The following is a 16618-nucleotide window of genomic DNA, read 5'->3' on the forward strand; positions in this document are numbered from 1 at the left end:
GCCCTTCAGCCCAACCAGTGCACACCGATCCTCCAAAGAGTAACCCACCCAGACCCATTTCCCTCTGACTAACGCACGTAACACTATGGGCAATTTAGCATGGCCAATTCACCTGCGCTGCACATCTTTGGACTGGGGGAGGGAGCCGGAGCACCCGGAGGAAACCCACGCAAACATGGGGAGAATGTGCAAACTCCACACAGGCTGGAGTCAAACCTGGGACCCTGGTGCTGTGAGGCGGCAGTGCTAACTACTGAGCCACCCACAAAGATGGATAGGTTCTCGATTATAAGTGGATCAAAGGTTATGGGGAAAAGGCAGTAGAATGGGGTTGAGAAGCACATAAGCCATGATTGAATGGTGTAGACTTGATGGACTGAATGGCCTAATTCTGCTCCATATTTCATAGTCTTTTAATAGCCAACCATGAATTCATAATAGCCCCAGCTAAAATAAATCCCAAGAAAAATCAACAATGGAATCTATATAAATGAAACCCTAGATAGATTTCAAAAGCTGGAATAATAATTTCATTTCCAGTTCAAAGCAGATTGCCTGTCGATCAATATAGAGTACAGCTGCTTACTTTCCTTTCTTAAGTATAACAGCAGAGTCAATGGTTCATTGTACGGATTCTATGATTTCTAAAAATCATTAGAACTTTAAGAATCAGTTCAATACATGACAAAAGAGTTTCCCCAGTATATATTTTTAACATTTTTAAATGGATTTTGGTACTTGCTTCTTTGGAAAAAGTATTGTGATGCATATCAACGTAAGTAATGATGATTAATTTAATGATCAGCTTCTGAAATACTCATCTTTGTGATGGAGTCAGCAAGGGCAGGATTGCGGAATGCAGGGTTACTTACTACACCCTATCCAGGGGCTATAAAAATCCCATAGAAGTGGTAATGACAATCCAAGAATTGGGACCTGCCTGCAATGGTAAAATCTCCCTGCCTCTGTTCTTAAACTGAGTAACATATCCAAGTTTCCTGATGAAGGAGCAGTGGTCCAAAAGCTAGTGTTTTCAAATAAGCCTCTTGAACTATAACCTGGTGTCGTGTGACCTTGTCCAACCCAGTCCAACACCAGCACCTCCACATCATGAGAAATATACAGAGGTAGCAATGAGATACAGACAAGTTAAGTCAGTTGATAGTAAGATGGTAATGGATTACCATCCTGGCAAGTGCAATATTACTTGCTTTAGTTATAAAAATACAAAAGCAGAATAGTTTTTAAAGGCATGAAACTGTAAATTTTGAATCTCAGAAGGACATAGATGTACTCAAACAAGGAGCTCAGAAAGTTAGGATACAGGTACAGCATACAATTAGGAAGGCAATTTGCATGTTGGCCTTTCTTACAAGGGGTTGAAGGACAAGATGCTAGACATTGTATTTCTATTGTGTAGGGCTTTGATCAGATGAGACTTGGAATGCTCTGCCCTCTTTTGGTCTCCATATTTACGGAATGATGGAATGGAGCTGGAAGAGTCAAAATTCAATAGATTAGTTCCTGGGATGAGAAGGTTGTGGTACAAATAGAAACTGAGGAAATTGAGTTTATATTTTCTGGAGTTTAGAAGAAAGTAAAGTGATTTATGTGAAACATACAGTGATCTAAATGGGGTTAGACACAGATGGGGTATTTTCCCTGGCTGGGCGATCAAGAATATTAGAATAAAGGGATTTAAGATTTAGGACTGTGCTGAGAAGAAATTCCTTCATTCAAAGGATTGTATATCTTTGGAATTGTCACCCACAGATAATGCTCCATTACTAAATATGCTTTGGACAATTATTTGGTCTCAGGGAAGCATGGGGAATGGCAGCTATGAAGTTGAAAATCACTGAAAATCAGACATTCAATTGTGGAGCAAATTTGATTGGCTGTATTGTGTACTCCTGCATCTATTTCTGATATTCTTAGGAGTGAATAAAAAAGATAAAAATTCTATTATTTTTCAGTATCAGAATGTTAACCTATGCTTTCTTTACAAAAATGTACAGTTCTTGTGATCTTGTCAGAGGAAGAATAAATTAGCCTTGGAGAGAATGCAAACTCAAAAGGCTAAAAAGCCCACTTCTATCTTTTTCTAAGATTCTGATCAAATTCATATCAAAATTCTTATACATTTCTGCATTTTCTGCAGTCTATTTTTGTTCATTATTTTGTTTTATGGTTTTTTTATTCATGGTTTGGAAATATTATACTTGGAACAGTGGATGTAACTGGAACTGACCAGGAATATTCAAACTGTAACTTTCAGGTTGTTCGTTACTTGCAAAGTATTTGATAGAACCTAGGCTTTCAGACAACAATTGCAAATTAATTTTGGGTTAAAAAACCCTAAACGTTTTATGTTAATCTTATATAGTGCTAAAGTGAATAAATATGAATTGTAAAACCTAGCAAATGAAGATCTATTTTAAAGAATAAGTACTCACAGTTATTTGGTTTTCACTTTCCTCCATATCTTGTCTACACACACACTCCTCCTAAATTTAAATAGCATAAATTAATTTGCCATACTGATAAAGTAACACAAGTCTCATTTTGCCATCCATTCTCATGCATTCTTATGAATTTCTAATCATTTCCCTTTATGGTTAACTAACATATGGCTGATCAGCGACATTTATGTATAAAGCTATGAAAGCAGGTGGTGAAGTGATAGTGTCACTTGGAATAATCCCAAGGTCCAAGGTCATGCTAATGCTCTCGAGACCTGAGTTGAAATCTCATCATGACAACTGATGGAATTTAAATAAAATAAATAAAACCAGAATCTGATCATAAAACAATCAATTACTATAAAAACTCATCTGGTTCACTAATAGTCTTTATAGAAGAAAAATCGTCCTGGTCTGGCCTACATGTGCCTCCTGTTCCACATTAAAGTGGTTGACTCTTAAATGCCCTCAGAAATGTCTTGGGATCATTAGGGATAGGCAACAATGCCATCGTTCCCTATGATGTGTTATGACAGAATAAAGAAAAATACAGCAATTTTACAAAGGATTTTTAGCTATTCATGATTTTAACAATGGAAGTTTCCACAAACAAGACAATTTTCAAACTGTCTGGGTAGGATGCAGGGAATTTCTAAACAAATTAATCACAATTTAAAGGAAATTGTACAAATGCAAGAAAATTAGAAGTTTGAGCTAGTGTGAGTAGTTTTCTGTGAAATACATAGTGAAGAAACATATTACAATTTTATCCCCAGAAAAGATTTAGTGAAAAAAGGCAGGAGACTGGACACCCAAACAACATATTATAACTATGGATGACACAAAATTAAAGGAGACAGTGAGGTCTGCAGATGCTGGAGATTAGAGTTGAGAGGGTGTTGCTGGAAAAGCACAGCAGGTCAGGCAGCATCCGTGGAGCAGGAAAATCGATGTTTCAGGCCTGAGCCGTACATCAGGAATGAGGCTGGGACCCGCAGGGGTAGAGAGATAAATGGGGGGGGTGGGGGGGGTGAGGCTGGGTAAAAGGTAGCTGAGTGCGCAAAATTAAAGAGGCTGGTAAACAACAAGGACTACAGAAGACCTCAGGGCAGCACAATGTTATAAACGATAGGCAGATAGTTTACAACTTGGCGTGGATAATAACCCTGAGATATGGAACTACAGGAAGCAGTTCCTGTGCTCTCACCTTCCTTTTAAGTGTTTCCAACAACATCTCTGCTTTCTTCTTTTCTTCCTTTACCTTCTCAAATTCAGTTTCTTTCTTGTTGCATTCTTCTCTTAAGTTCAGAAGTTGCTGTTAATAAGGAAAAATTCACCAAATAAAACCATATTCTATTGTTCACAATTACTTATTTTATTTTTCATCTTTTCCTTTTATATAGACAGAACAATCATTGCACAAGTGATGATTGCATTGTTGATGGGCAAGTATGCTATCTACAAGACCAAAATGCTGTTTTTGTATTAAAGCAGAATTTGTGGCCTTTATTTCAAAAGGAAGTGGAGTTTAAAAATGCGGAGGTATTGCTACGGCTGTTCAAGGCACACTATAACCACACCTGAAATACTGTAAAAGATTTTGGTCTCCTTATCTAAGGGAAAATGGACTGGCATTGGAGGCAGAGCAAAGAAAATTTACTAGATTGATTCTGGATATGGAAGGATTTTTTTATGAGGAGTGGTTGAGAAGATTGGGCTTGTATTCATCAGAGTTTAGAAGGACAGCGTACCCAAGGCAGCTTGACAAAGTAAATGCTGAGAGGATGGTTACCCCTGTGGGAAAGCACAGGACCAGAGATCATAATCTCAGAGATGAGGAGTTACTTTTTTCTCTCAGAGGGCAGTTAATGTAGATGTTCAAGATTGGCTTGTTCAAAGTTGAGATAGACAGATTTTTATCAATAAATGAATACAAGATTATGTTGAGAAGGCAGGAAAGTAGAGTTGAGGATTATTAGATCAGCTACGATCTCATTAAATAATGGAGGTGACGTGACGGGCTGAATAGCCTACATCTGCTCCTCGGTCTTATGGAATCCTGAACATATCCAAATAATGTTATGGTATTCTGTGTTTTGTATTTATTTTGCTAAACTAATCACCAATATTATATTCTAAAATAAAGAAATTGATTACTCCAGCAAGCTCTGATTTTTATTTCACATGAACACACTTTCTGGTCAAGTTGTTATCTTATGTACATTCTCTGAAATAATTCATGTAGTTATAAGCCAAATCAATGACTGTCAACTTGAATTATAATGCTACAAAATGGGAGATACTATAATTTAAATGTGTTGTCTTCAAAATTTGTTTTTTTACTGTAGTACAAGATAGGATGATGCACCAGAACTCAAAAGTGTCCTTCTGCAAGATATATTCACCTTTTCTGGACTGTTAGGAAAGTGAGAAGAGGTGAATAGTAATAATTCCTATGTCCACTAAGTGGACATCCTGCTGATAGCTTTGTTTACTTGGAATATTTCCCAAGGTCTTCAGATTATATAGAGAATCAAATAGTGCAGTTTTGGGAATGGTTTTTCAATAATTGTCATATGCTTAACAACATCATTGAGCTCTGCTACTCATATTTATGAAATATACTTGCAGATTTCAATAAAGCTGTTATAGGTTAACATTTCTAAGCTACATTAAATCGATGATTTATACAACACCTGACCACTACTCAATTTCATTTTCTCACTTCAATTGTTTGAATTTGCCAATCTACTTTGTTTAATAACTTTTTCCCTACATGGAGGAGTCTACTTATTATAGTACTGAAAGTATTTACCTGCACGCTTCTTAAAAGGTGAAACCAATCATGATCCAATATGGCACTGCTCATTCTAAAGAAAATTACACATTGTGCTGTGAGCTTGTCAATCATCGTTGTGTTCAAGATAAGGAGAATTGGGCAGGGCAATCCCAAATCTTCATTTTTTTTTGTATGAGAGAGATGCAATACCTATTTAATTTTATGCCTGGCTAATAAGGCAAAGCAATCTGACGTGCTACATTTCAAGCTTAAGTAAAGTCCTGGATTTTACTCTTAGGATGGATGGAAAGACTGGAAAACTCCCAGCTTGACAAACCTGACCTTTAAAAATGGCTGCCTGAACACTTAGGTTTTCTGTTCAGGGTGGACAAACTCACAATAATGAAGGCTCCTGCCAATTGTGGAGATGAGTTGGACAGAATGCCTACACAGGATTGCGCAGTGGCAAAACTTTAACAATAAAATAGAAAACATCACTCTTTCCCTTCCTCAACTCCCAAAGACTCCTCATACCATCGCATGCCCTCCTACAAAGTGCACAACACCTCATGTTCTCCATGCCAAGGAATGCACACCATTGGCCCCTCATACCAAACTCTGCTTCTTCATCCACCAAAAGCCTTTTATAACTTCTATGCTAACTTATTGCCAATTCATGCCAACCCATGTCCTCCACTCACTGTCCTTTGGCACCTCCCATGCCAACTCACTGAGTTAGCAGTATTGGCAGACCTCAGCAGCCATTAGATAAGTGGAACTTTACTCCAATTGTCTAATTCACGTTTGTTAGTTCAGTTAGCAGAATGGCGATTTGCCAGTGGAATGCAGAACAATGCCAACAGTGCGGTTTCAACTCCCACAGCAGCTAAGATCAACAGGAAGGTTGTACCTTCTCAACCTGCCCCCTGGCCTGAGAGGTGGTGACCCTTGGGTTAAACCACCATCTGTTGTCTCTCTCTAATGAGACCCTATGGTCTTCCTGGGACTATGACGACAATTACAAATTGCATTAAAGTTCAGCCATTCGCACCTTCATCATTTGTGAATTTGATTATCTGTACACATCAACTCGGCTGTTCCAGGTACCATATTCATTATTATGTACAATTTTCAGAAAAATAGCAATTTTGGAGAAAATCTAAAATTAAAAACGGAGAGAGATATGGAAAGTGTTCATGATACTCTAATTTATTTCCTGGACTGGAGAGTGCTCACAATGCATACATTGTCATGTTGTTGACTGGAGTGTTCGCATGAGGATGCATATGCTGGACAGCCTGATACGAAGGACAAGTAATGCAATGTAATGTATTTCTTATTTTCATTGAATTGCTTTCCTAACAGGATACCTTTCTAGGTTTTAGAATATTGTTTTTATATTGTCTTTTATCTGTATACTTTATATATCAAGTTTTTCAATGTATGGAACCTATGCAGTTGGTATCTATTGTAAAATATACCTGCTTTCGGAAAATGTTCCAAGGGAAAAACAGGTGGAATTTACTGCAATGGTCAAAATAAGGCTGGGTTGGATTGGTTTGCAGCAGTTGGGAGCTCCATCTATCGGGGGTAGCTTGGAAGGAAGTGACTTCATTTGGGGTGGGGGAGAAAACGGCTGCAAGTACGGTGAGAGAGTTTGGTAGCGGTGGGGATTTAGGACGTTTCAAGAGGGTGTGGGAAAGAGAAGGTCATTGAGAGGTAGATGGGGTGGGGAGAAGGAGATAGCAAGAAAAGTTTGGAGGTGGTGGAGGCAGCTGCAAAGGCTACAAATGAGGGCGAACAGTTTTATATCTGTCAAAAAGAATGCTCAACTAACTGGGATCCAAGGAAATTTTAAATCATGGCATAATTAAATGGAGTTGCAAACAAATGTGGATTGTCTAGTTCAAGGTGGTATTAAGTTCAGGGCATATTCTTAGAAATGTAGTGGAGCTCACTCCAATGAAAATTATATCAAATTTAAATCAAACATTGAAATCTAGATGCAATAAGAAGTAACTGCCAGTTTAAAATAATCCTAGCTTTGTGAATGGGATGGAAGTGCATAACCAGTGACCTCACCAATTTTTGTGGTTTTTAGGGCAGTGCTTCCTAAATCTATCTTACTCTGACTCCATTTCAAGGAGCCAGTGAACTTTGGGAGGGGAAGATGACAACCTATCACAGCAAGGGCAAGGGGTCAGCTGTTAGTGCCTCATAGGTCACGACCCCAAAATTTCAGTTTGTATCCCCACTTTGGGTCTCAAACCATACTTTATGAAGTCCTGGTTTAGGATGTGTTTTCTTTTATGTAGAAGTGTGCCTCAGTTACGTTTAGAACCAATTTAATTGCTGTGGTGTCAAGGAAATTAATGCTTTTACTATGTGTTATGGTTTTAAGTTTAATAGAAAGTTAATCATTGAGGTTATTAATGAATTCTACTAATTCTGTTCTGTGCGGGTCCAATTACCCCATGTGCCCATTGTTACTATATGATTATTTCACTTAATAAGCAAAATGAATATGCTGCCCCTGAAAACACAAAAGCAGTCCCCAAAAGATCAAATCCTAGCCCTTGAGAAATTATGAAGAGGAACCACATTCCAGGGCTATCAACACTGTATAGGAGTGGAAGGAGCTGACATTTTAAATGACCAATTGCCTCCATGAACTGTACTTGCACAAGTGCTGATCCGACCCCATTCCTGCCCCTGCAAAAGTGATGACCTAAAGAATGAGTAAAGAGAAGCTGAAGTAGCTTAATTTGTTAATATACTTTCAGATGGCTTTCAAATATCAATAAGATTTTGAGTTGAGTTTTAAAAAAATTTATTTTCATACAAAAGAGACATCAGTACCTGCTGCATCCCTTGCAATGTCTGTTGTAGTAGTTTTAGCTGCTGGTCCTTTGTAGTCTCTTCTTCAGTATTGTAGAGCTTACCCTGTTCTTGTTTTAGTAAATCTACCTCATTTCTGTACGCATCCAGTTGCCAACGCAGACTGTCATTCTCTTGCTTCAGTGTTTCAGCCTGAGCAGCCAGTGCTAAAATAGTGGTAAAAAAATTAAAATTAACTTGAAAAAATTCTTAAATAGTGGTCTGGGGTTTCTGCATGTTTCCCATCAAGTTATTAATGCAATCTTAGAAAATTTAGCAGAAATATCATAAATTTGCAGAATTTATAATATAGTGCATTAAGTCTCTAACCACTCATGCTCATGTTTCCTTATTTAGTGTTTCTATTTTACTTTCGGTTGTGTTGGTTTGTTGGACAGGCATACAAAATTCTGCACATAATTTTGTTTGCTGAATTGACAAATGGGTGCAGGGAAAAGACATTCCAGCCAGCTCCAAAGACTTGAATTTAAAAGCTTCGGGTTTGGATGAAGTTGTAGCTCTAATTTGCTAATGAGTTAAACAACCAAGACTTTTTCCAATCACCACAATTCACAGATATGAAATAGTTGAATATGGCTCAAACTGTAGTCCAAAAGAATGTAGAACACATATAAATGTTTTAAATTACTTTAAAACAACTTAAATATAAAGTTCTGTTAACTTTAGAGTCATAGAGATGTTCAGCATAGAAACAGACCCTTAGGTCCAACTTGTCCATGCCGACCAGATATCCTAAATTAATCTAGTCCCATTTGCCAATACTTGGCCCATATTCCTCTAAACCCTCCGATTCAGATGTTAAGCTATTGTATCTATTGCGCCATGAAACAGTAGTTCCAGCTATTTCACTTGTGGATCTTTCTTGTGTGGACAGCTTAGCTGTTCCTTGTTTTAGCCAGATTACTTTGATTCTGTAGACATACAGCTTCCCACACACATTGAAGTGACCTTGACTGAAGAGCTAGTGCTATAAAAGTCTCATTGCTAATAATATGCAAATGATTAAGAAATTAATGAATTCAACCTGACAAAGTATGATTTAAGGATTTCAACATAAAATGCAGATTACAATAACGTAGAACATAGAACATTTCAGCGCAGTACAGGCCCTTCGGCCCTCGATGTTGCACCGCCCGGTCATACTAATCTGAAGCCCATCACACCTACACTATTCCATGTATGTCCATACGCCTGTCAATTAACGACTTAAATGCACTTAAACTTGGCGAATCTACTACCATTGCAGGCAAAGCATTCCATACCCTTACTACTCTCTGAGTAAAGAAACTACCTCTGACATCTGTCTTATACCTATCTCCCCTCACTTTAAAGTTGTGTCCCCTCGTGTTTGCCATCCCCATACTTGGAAAAAAGCTCTCCCTGTCCACCCTATCTAACCCTCTATTATGTTATATGTCTCTATTAAGTCACCTCTCAACCTTCTTCTCTCTAACGAGAACAGCCTCAAGGCCCTCAGCCTTTCCTCGTAAGACCTTCCCTCCATACCAGGCAACATCCTAGTAAATCTCCTCTGCACTCTCTCCAAAGCTTCCACATCCTTATAATGCAGTGACCAGAACTGTACACAATTTCCATTCTGAATTTAACTGTTAAGTAATGTATTACAATGTATTGTAAATATTTGTACTGTAAAATAATGCAAAATTATGACTGTTTCATACTTTTATTTTAATTCACATCTATAATTGTTATTAATTGATAACTTTAAAGCACCTGCTGTCATGATGTTTTTTCAATAAATCACAACTATGCTAGCATTACTTGTATCATTTAATCATTTTCCACTCAAGCACTGTTTGGATCATTGTGCTAACTTTTTAGTTTGCCTGCTTGTTTTCTTTTTTCCTTCCCTATGTTTTGAAATGATGGATCATCTGCAATTTTTTCTCATTCTCATAATTGGTCTGTATCAGTAACACAATGACACATCATAATAATTTCTGGGGATGTGAATTAATATGATGAACATTTTGCTGGACAAAAATAGATTCAAATCCTTAAGCTGTTCCACCACAATATAAGATCATGACGATCTGTATCTTAATACCATTCCACTGAACTTGACTCCGTGTTCTTTTACACCTTTGTCTTGCAAAACTTGATCTATCACAGATTCAAAAGTGTTAACTGACAGAGCATCAGCTGAATTTTGAGAAGGGGGGGGTGGCGAGTGGAAGTAGTGGGGGAAGAAGTCTACATTTCTACCACACCTTGAGTAAAAAATAAGGAACTATAGAATGCTTACAAAACAGGAGGCTGTAATTTGGCCCATTGTGCTTACTTTCTGTAAGAACAATTCACGTAGTTCCACACCCCAGTATTTCTCCATAGCCAAGCTATTTTGCCTTTTAAGATAATGATATCCCTTTTCGAGGTTCTTATGGTACAGTAGTAATATTCATATTTGTCGACCAGAAGATATCTGTTCCAGGATGTTTGTCCAATGTAGTGTTTGTTACAGTTCTTGCATGGTGTTTTTTATAATTTTGCACAAAATACTGTGCAAGAACTGTAGCAAACACTACATTGGACAGACAGAAAACTAGCCACTAGGATACATGAACATCAACTAGCCACAAAACGACATGACCCTCTCTCACTAGTATCTTTACATAAAGATAAGGAAGGACACCACTTCGACTGAGACAACACATTCATCCTAGGACAAGCCAAACAGAGACATGCACCAGAAGTGCTAGAAGCATGGCATTTCAACCGGAACTCTATCAACAAACACATTGACTTGGACCCCATTTACCACCCTCGGAGAAAAAGAAGATAATGACAACACCACAGGAAATGATATCACCAATACAAGGAAACCCAAACATATAAGTAGAAAGCAGGAAACATCAGCAGTGCTTCGTCCAGAGGCTCACTGAAGATGTCACCTAGTATGGTGATGAAACCTTTGAAAATGAACCTTCCAGCTCAGCGAGCAAACCTACATCCAGAACCTCAACCTGAGCTACAAATCTTCTTAAGACTTGCTGCTATCTGTTCAAATCCCATTTTCCCTGGAGCTGTGTCATAACATGTCTGACAGGTTGATTAATATAACTATAATTACTGTTTGAATGACATAATCAAATCCAACACCATCACACTCAGGAAGTGCATTCCAGATCATAACCACCCGCTGCATAAAAAAGCTTTCATCATAATGCAATTAATTTTCTTATTTATGACATGAAAGCAGATAATTCTGCTACCATTTCTGCACCAGTTGAAATAGAACTATCCAACCTAACTCCCCTTTTCAGCTATTTATCACATCCATGTTGGTTATGGAACTTCAAGTTGTGATGGTGTTGTGCATTTGAGAGATAGGTTCTGCTCTATTTCACTTGCAGAGGAGTTGTCACAATGGTACCGACATATCTCCTGCAGCCAGACAGTTGGTAAAGAGCTTTGAATTCTTCCTGGGTGTTTTTTTAAACACAAAACTAAAGAATCATGAGTGGGTGGGGTCAGGACTGTCAGACCTAGGCAGGTTTTTAGTTTTGCTTTCAGTTACTTGGGGAGGTTTCTGCTGGCTGCTGGAGCTAAACAGTTGAGTTCACTGCTATTTGAGTGAGTCTTAGATGAGAGACTGTCACTTAAAAATCAAAAGAGGCAGATTGTTTGTTTTGGTGGTTCTTTCTTCTGGACTGGAGAGATACAGCACATGAGAATCACAACTGTTTTACTGAATTGCACTTCTGCCAAAGGGTGTGTTTATATGCTGCATATATTAGAACAGTTTATGATTAATGGTTAAATAATCCATTATCTTGTTGAGTATGTCAATACATTTCTGCAAATTAGTTTGCTTCATTCTGAGTGTATTGTAAGTATAAAGTGTATTTTGATTAAACCTTAATGGTGGACTAATCAAACTATTTCTGGAACACAGCATCTTATATTTACCATCTAAAAAAGGATAAAGTTGGGTCCAGGCTCTCTCCATAATATACTTTGGGGTGTCTCATTTGGTCCATAATAAAGTACATAACAACATTTTTTTCCACCATAAGAGTTTCCCTCTCTACCACTCCACCAGGCAATGAATTACAGACCTGCATTGTTTTTTGGACGAAAAAATGTCTTTCCTCCAGTCAATTACTTTGAACTGATTTCCCCTGGTTACTTAACTTTATGTTGAGGGAAGCAGATTTTTTGAATTCACTTGAGCCAAGTGCCTTAATTTTATAAACCCCAGCCTCTGCCTTTCAAAACAAATACCAACTCCAGTTTATCCAGTCAATCCTCAAAGTTAAAGTTGCCCATTTCTGAAAAGATCCTTCCTCTATTGTGGGGCTCTAAATGTGGTCTAACAATCATCTATGCAATTCCAGGATACTCTCACTGCATTATATTCAATGTCTCCACTGATAAAAGAAATCGGCATAAGTGTTAACTAACCTCTATTCTGATTGGACTGTCTGTGATTTTATGGAATACCCCTTCTCCTAAATTTCAGCATCAATAGAAAAAGGTCCTCTCTATTTGCACCATCAATTCCTTTAAATTACAAACAAAGCAATCAAGTTACTCTTGTATCACCTATACCCAGACAACACGAGCCTAGTTTTTGATACTTCTCTTCATAATCTCACCTTTGGTGTCTGGGTCGTATTCTGGTGAATCACTGCTGCATTCCTTCAAAGAACCATGAATTTTGACAAGGTGAACTGCTCAGGACATTATAATTCCATATATAGTCTTTTTGGGGTTTTGTACAGCTGTAGCACATCTTCCTCCCCTTGATATTCTAGCTCTGTAGTTATAAATGTCAACATTCCATTAGCTTCTCTGATATTTTGTACCCGTTTGAATGATCTGTACTCAATGAGATCTTTTTGAACCCTGCTTAAAAAAAATTCAGGGACGTGGATTTGCTGGCTGTGTAGCCATTCATTGCTCATGTCTAGCTGCTCTTGAGAAGTAATGGTGGGCTGCCAATTTGAACTTAATTGGTGTAGGTAGATCAATAGTGCTGTTAAAAAAGAATAACAGGATTTTAACCTAGTAACAGTGAAGAAATAGATATATTTCCATGTCAGGATGGCCAGTTGCTTGGAGGGGAAGTCACAGGTACTAGTGTTCGCAATGTATCTGCTACGCTTGTCTTTCTAGATGGAGGTGATCAAGTTTAGGAAAGTGCTGGCTAAGGAAGCCTGGAGAATTTCTGCAGTTGTATTGTAAATAGTACACACCACTGTTACTGTGAATTGGTAGTAGGGGGAATGAATCTAAGAGATTGCAATGCCAATCAACCAAGCTGATTTACTCTGTCTGAAAGCTGTATTTATCCATGCAAGTGGGGAGTATTCCATTATACTCCTGATTTGTACCTTGTCAATGAAGAACAGTGTTTGACGAGTCAGGTGGTGAGATATGTGCTGCTGGATTCCACCTGCTTTGATAGTCATACTAACATATGGCTCATCTAGTTCAATTCCTAGTCAATGGTAACCGTCAGAATGCTGGTGGTGGGAGATTCAGCAATAGTAATGCCATTAAATGCTCGGGGAAATAACCAGGTCATCGCTTGTTGAAGATCGTCATTGTCTGGAACTGTATGGCATCGACATTTTTTATCACTTCACAGCCCAAGCTCAGATATTGCCGTGGTCCTGCTGCATTTGGACACCTGAGGAGTTGTGAATGAAGATGAACACTAGGAAATCTTCAGCGAACATCTTTACTTCTGACCTAATAATGGAGGGAAGATCATTGATGAAGCAGTTGAAGATGGTTGGGCAGAGGACGCTACCCTGAGCAACTCCTAGTGATGCATCCTGCAGCTGATATAAGAGACCTTCAATATCATATTACAATAGCTGCTAAATCATTTTTTTCTTACAATTATATTAACAAAACCAGCCTAATTATTTATTTATCAATGCTCTTGTTGCTTCTGGAACATTTTATTCAAACACCTATTTTGAACACAAGTAGTTCAACACCTTTCTGACTTCAGCTATTCTGCTTTTTCTAATTATACTAAAGTTGAAATTTCATTATACAAATTTGATTGTACTCTAAGCTTCCTTAATCTCTTTGTTAATACATTGTCACTTTATTGCTGTTACTAGCAGGCTTGAAGACAATTTCTGCTAAGAGTCATATCCGCTGTCTTATTCTTCATTCTGACCATCCAAGTTCCACTGACTGCTTTCGTGAATGGTTCAGTACTGGTTTGGCCATTCGCTATTTTTGTTTCATACATACAGATATGTATCTGTCACACACACACACACACAAACTAGGAGTAGTAGGTCATTTAAGAGAATTATGGCTGATCTAATTTTAGCCTCAACTTTAGCCATCTACTCTCCCTTAACTCCCTCATCAGCTATGAATCTACCTATGTCTCCTTATGGAAATTAAATAATACCACTCCTACCCTTCTTCAGATTTCCAACTTTTGCGAGTCAATTTCTTATTGCTTTTAGTAGTACATTTTCTTAGAAGTTAGCTCCCAAATGACAAAAAACGGTGGCTGCAAATTGTAGAGAGAACTTAGTTCATTTTGCAGAAATTTACATGTACATAAAAATGTTTGCCTCATTCCAGCAAAAGCTTCAAAAGTTCTTAGTTTAAGATCCCATTGATAAACATATTGTGGTATCCTGGTAAAATCTTTATATACATGGGGAAAACACAACTGTACTCTTATAATTGGTAGACTTTGTAAATAGCTGAAATTGTGTTGCTGAAAAAGCGCAGCAGGTCAGGCAGCATCCAAGGAGCAGGAGAATCGACGTTTCGGGCATAAGCCCTTCTTCAGGCTTATGCCTGAAACGTCGATTCTCCTGTTCCTTGGATGCTGCCTGACCTGCTGCGCTTTTCCAGCAACACATTTTCAGCTCTGATCTCCAGCATCTGCAGTCCTCACTTTCTCCTCGAAGACTTTGTAAATAGCATGCCAATATCACTGAAGAATGACCATTTTGCCAGCAAATAGTACCATAGTGACACAAGCTGCAACTATAGGTCGCTCTGTTCTAACATGCATTTTGTCATCGCAAATTCTCTGTAATGTGTTTGATGAATTTGGATTGCTGTGTCGACAGCGCACTTTTAAAATGTGCATTGACTGTAAAGCCATTACAGTGCCAACATGAAGCTCTGTTTCTAAATTATAATGTACCTATAATGTAGGGTTACACAAGAACTGACTGTACTTAAAACGTGAGCACATGATTACTTGTTACAAGTCAATACACAGTTGATTGAGGAGATCAGAATGCAAGCTCAAAGTATAGAATAAGTTGAAACCTGCTGGGAGAAAAGCATTTTTTGTTGCCTCCATTAAGTCTATTGTAGATGGGTTTATTCATCAGCAAGATGTCTTTGTACATGAAATACTTAACAACATAATTGCAAGAATTGCAATGCATTTTCAGATGTGGAACAGATGAATTGTTGAACATTAGCCAAGGCATCATTCAGCTCAGAAAAAATGCTAGATGGGAAACAATTAAACTGTTTCAGACAGCAAGTGTAATCAGAACATAATGTAATAGACGCCCAACATTTCATGTTGCGGTTATTGGTAATTCATCACATTGCTTTCAGTCAATATAGAGATATTCATATTTATATAGCTCACTCAAATTATATCATTTCAATGACTGGCACTAAAATACTTTTTCACGCTGTGAAACAACATTTTCTCTACTACATCTCCAAAATTTATAGATGCTGCCAAAATAAAATGGGCCTTGGGAACTAATGACTTTCTCACTCCAACCTTTTCCCTTATTTTCTTTTTTCAAACACTGATTGGCTTGCAGGACTGCACCGTGAACACTGCTAACCTGGTGTCTCATCCAACTTTTTTTTTGTGCATTCAAGCAATGTGCACTCTGATGTTAGGCCAACATTTGTTGCCTGTCTCGAACTGCTGTTGAGAAAGTGTTGCTTTCGTGCCAGCAGTAGCAAATCATCAACTGGCATGCTACCTCCCACCATCTCACTAGATCTCCCAATATTTACCCAGAAGCACTATAAAATCTGGGCCATTGTTATAAATGGGTCATAAAACAAAAAAAAATGCAGATAGAAATAACAGATTATCATACTTGTGGCATCATTTACATACAATGAGGGAGATCCCCAATTTGTCTTGGATTTATCTTCTGAAGATCCATTGAAGATATGTTGTTAAAAGTTTCACATCTGCATTTATAATTAAAAATTTTCCGTTATAAATTTCAATGTCAATACCTTTATTGGCTGTTTGTGTGATCTTGTAAGGTTGCAAGGAAATTTGATCTCAGTGATGGTAGTATGGCATCACTACCAGGAGATAGAAGTACAACATTAATTACTTTCACAGCCTTCATCAGTGAGGCATAATGATCGAAAAACACCTGATCTTGATACCTTGTCACAGGAAACTGACTGGTATTTTACAAATGAAAATCCGCAGTACAGGTGGTGGCTAGTCAGCATATCGCGTGTATGC

General features: G+C 37.9%; 1 protein-coding gene across 5 annotated transcripts in view; it reads right to left on the reverse strand.

The window, feature by feature from the left end:
* The window catches only part of enox2 (ecto-NOX disulfide-thiol exchanger 2), a 213247-nt gene that overhangs the window by 20962 nt on the left and 175667 nt on the right, over positions 1–16618 (reverse strand). For all 5 annotated transcript variants that reach the window (XM_043704632.1, XM_043704634.1, XM_043704631.1 and 2 more), the window contains 3 exons: positions 8101–8285; positions 3670–3777; positions 2457–2507 (listed from right to left, as the gene is read on the reverse strand). In XM_043704632.1, coding sequence (XP_043560567.1) covers positions 2457–2507; positions 3670–3777; positions 8101–8285 — 344 coding nt within the window. The remainder of the gene's footprint in view (positions 1–2456; positions 2508–3669; positions 3778–8100; positions 8286–16618) is intronic.

This window comes from Chiloscyllium plagiosum, chromosome 15, assembly GCF_004010195.1.
Source record: "Chiloscyllium plagiosum isolate BGI_BamShark_2017 chromosome 15, ASM401019v2, whole genome shotgun sequence".
In the NCBI taxonomy this organism is placed as follows: domain Eukaryota; kingdom Metazoa; phylum Chordata; class Chondrichthyes; order Orectolobiformes; family Hemiscylliidae; genus Chiloscyllium; species Chiloscyllium plagiosum.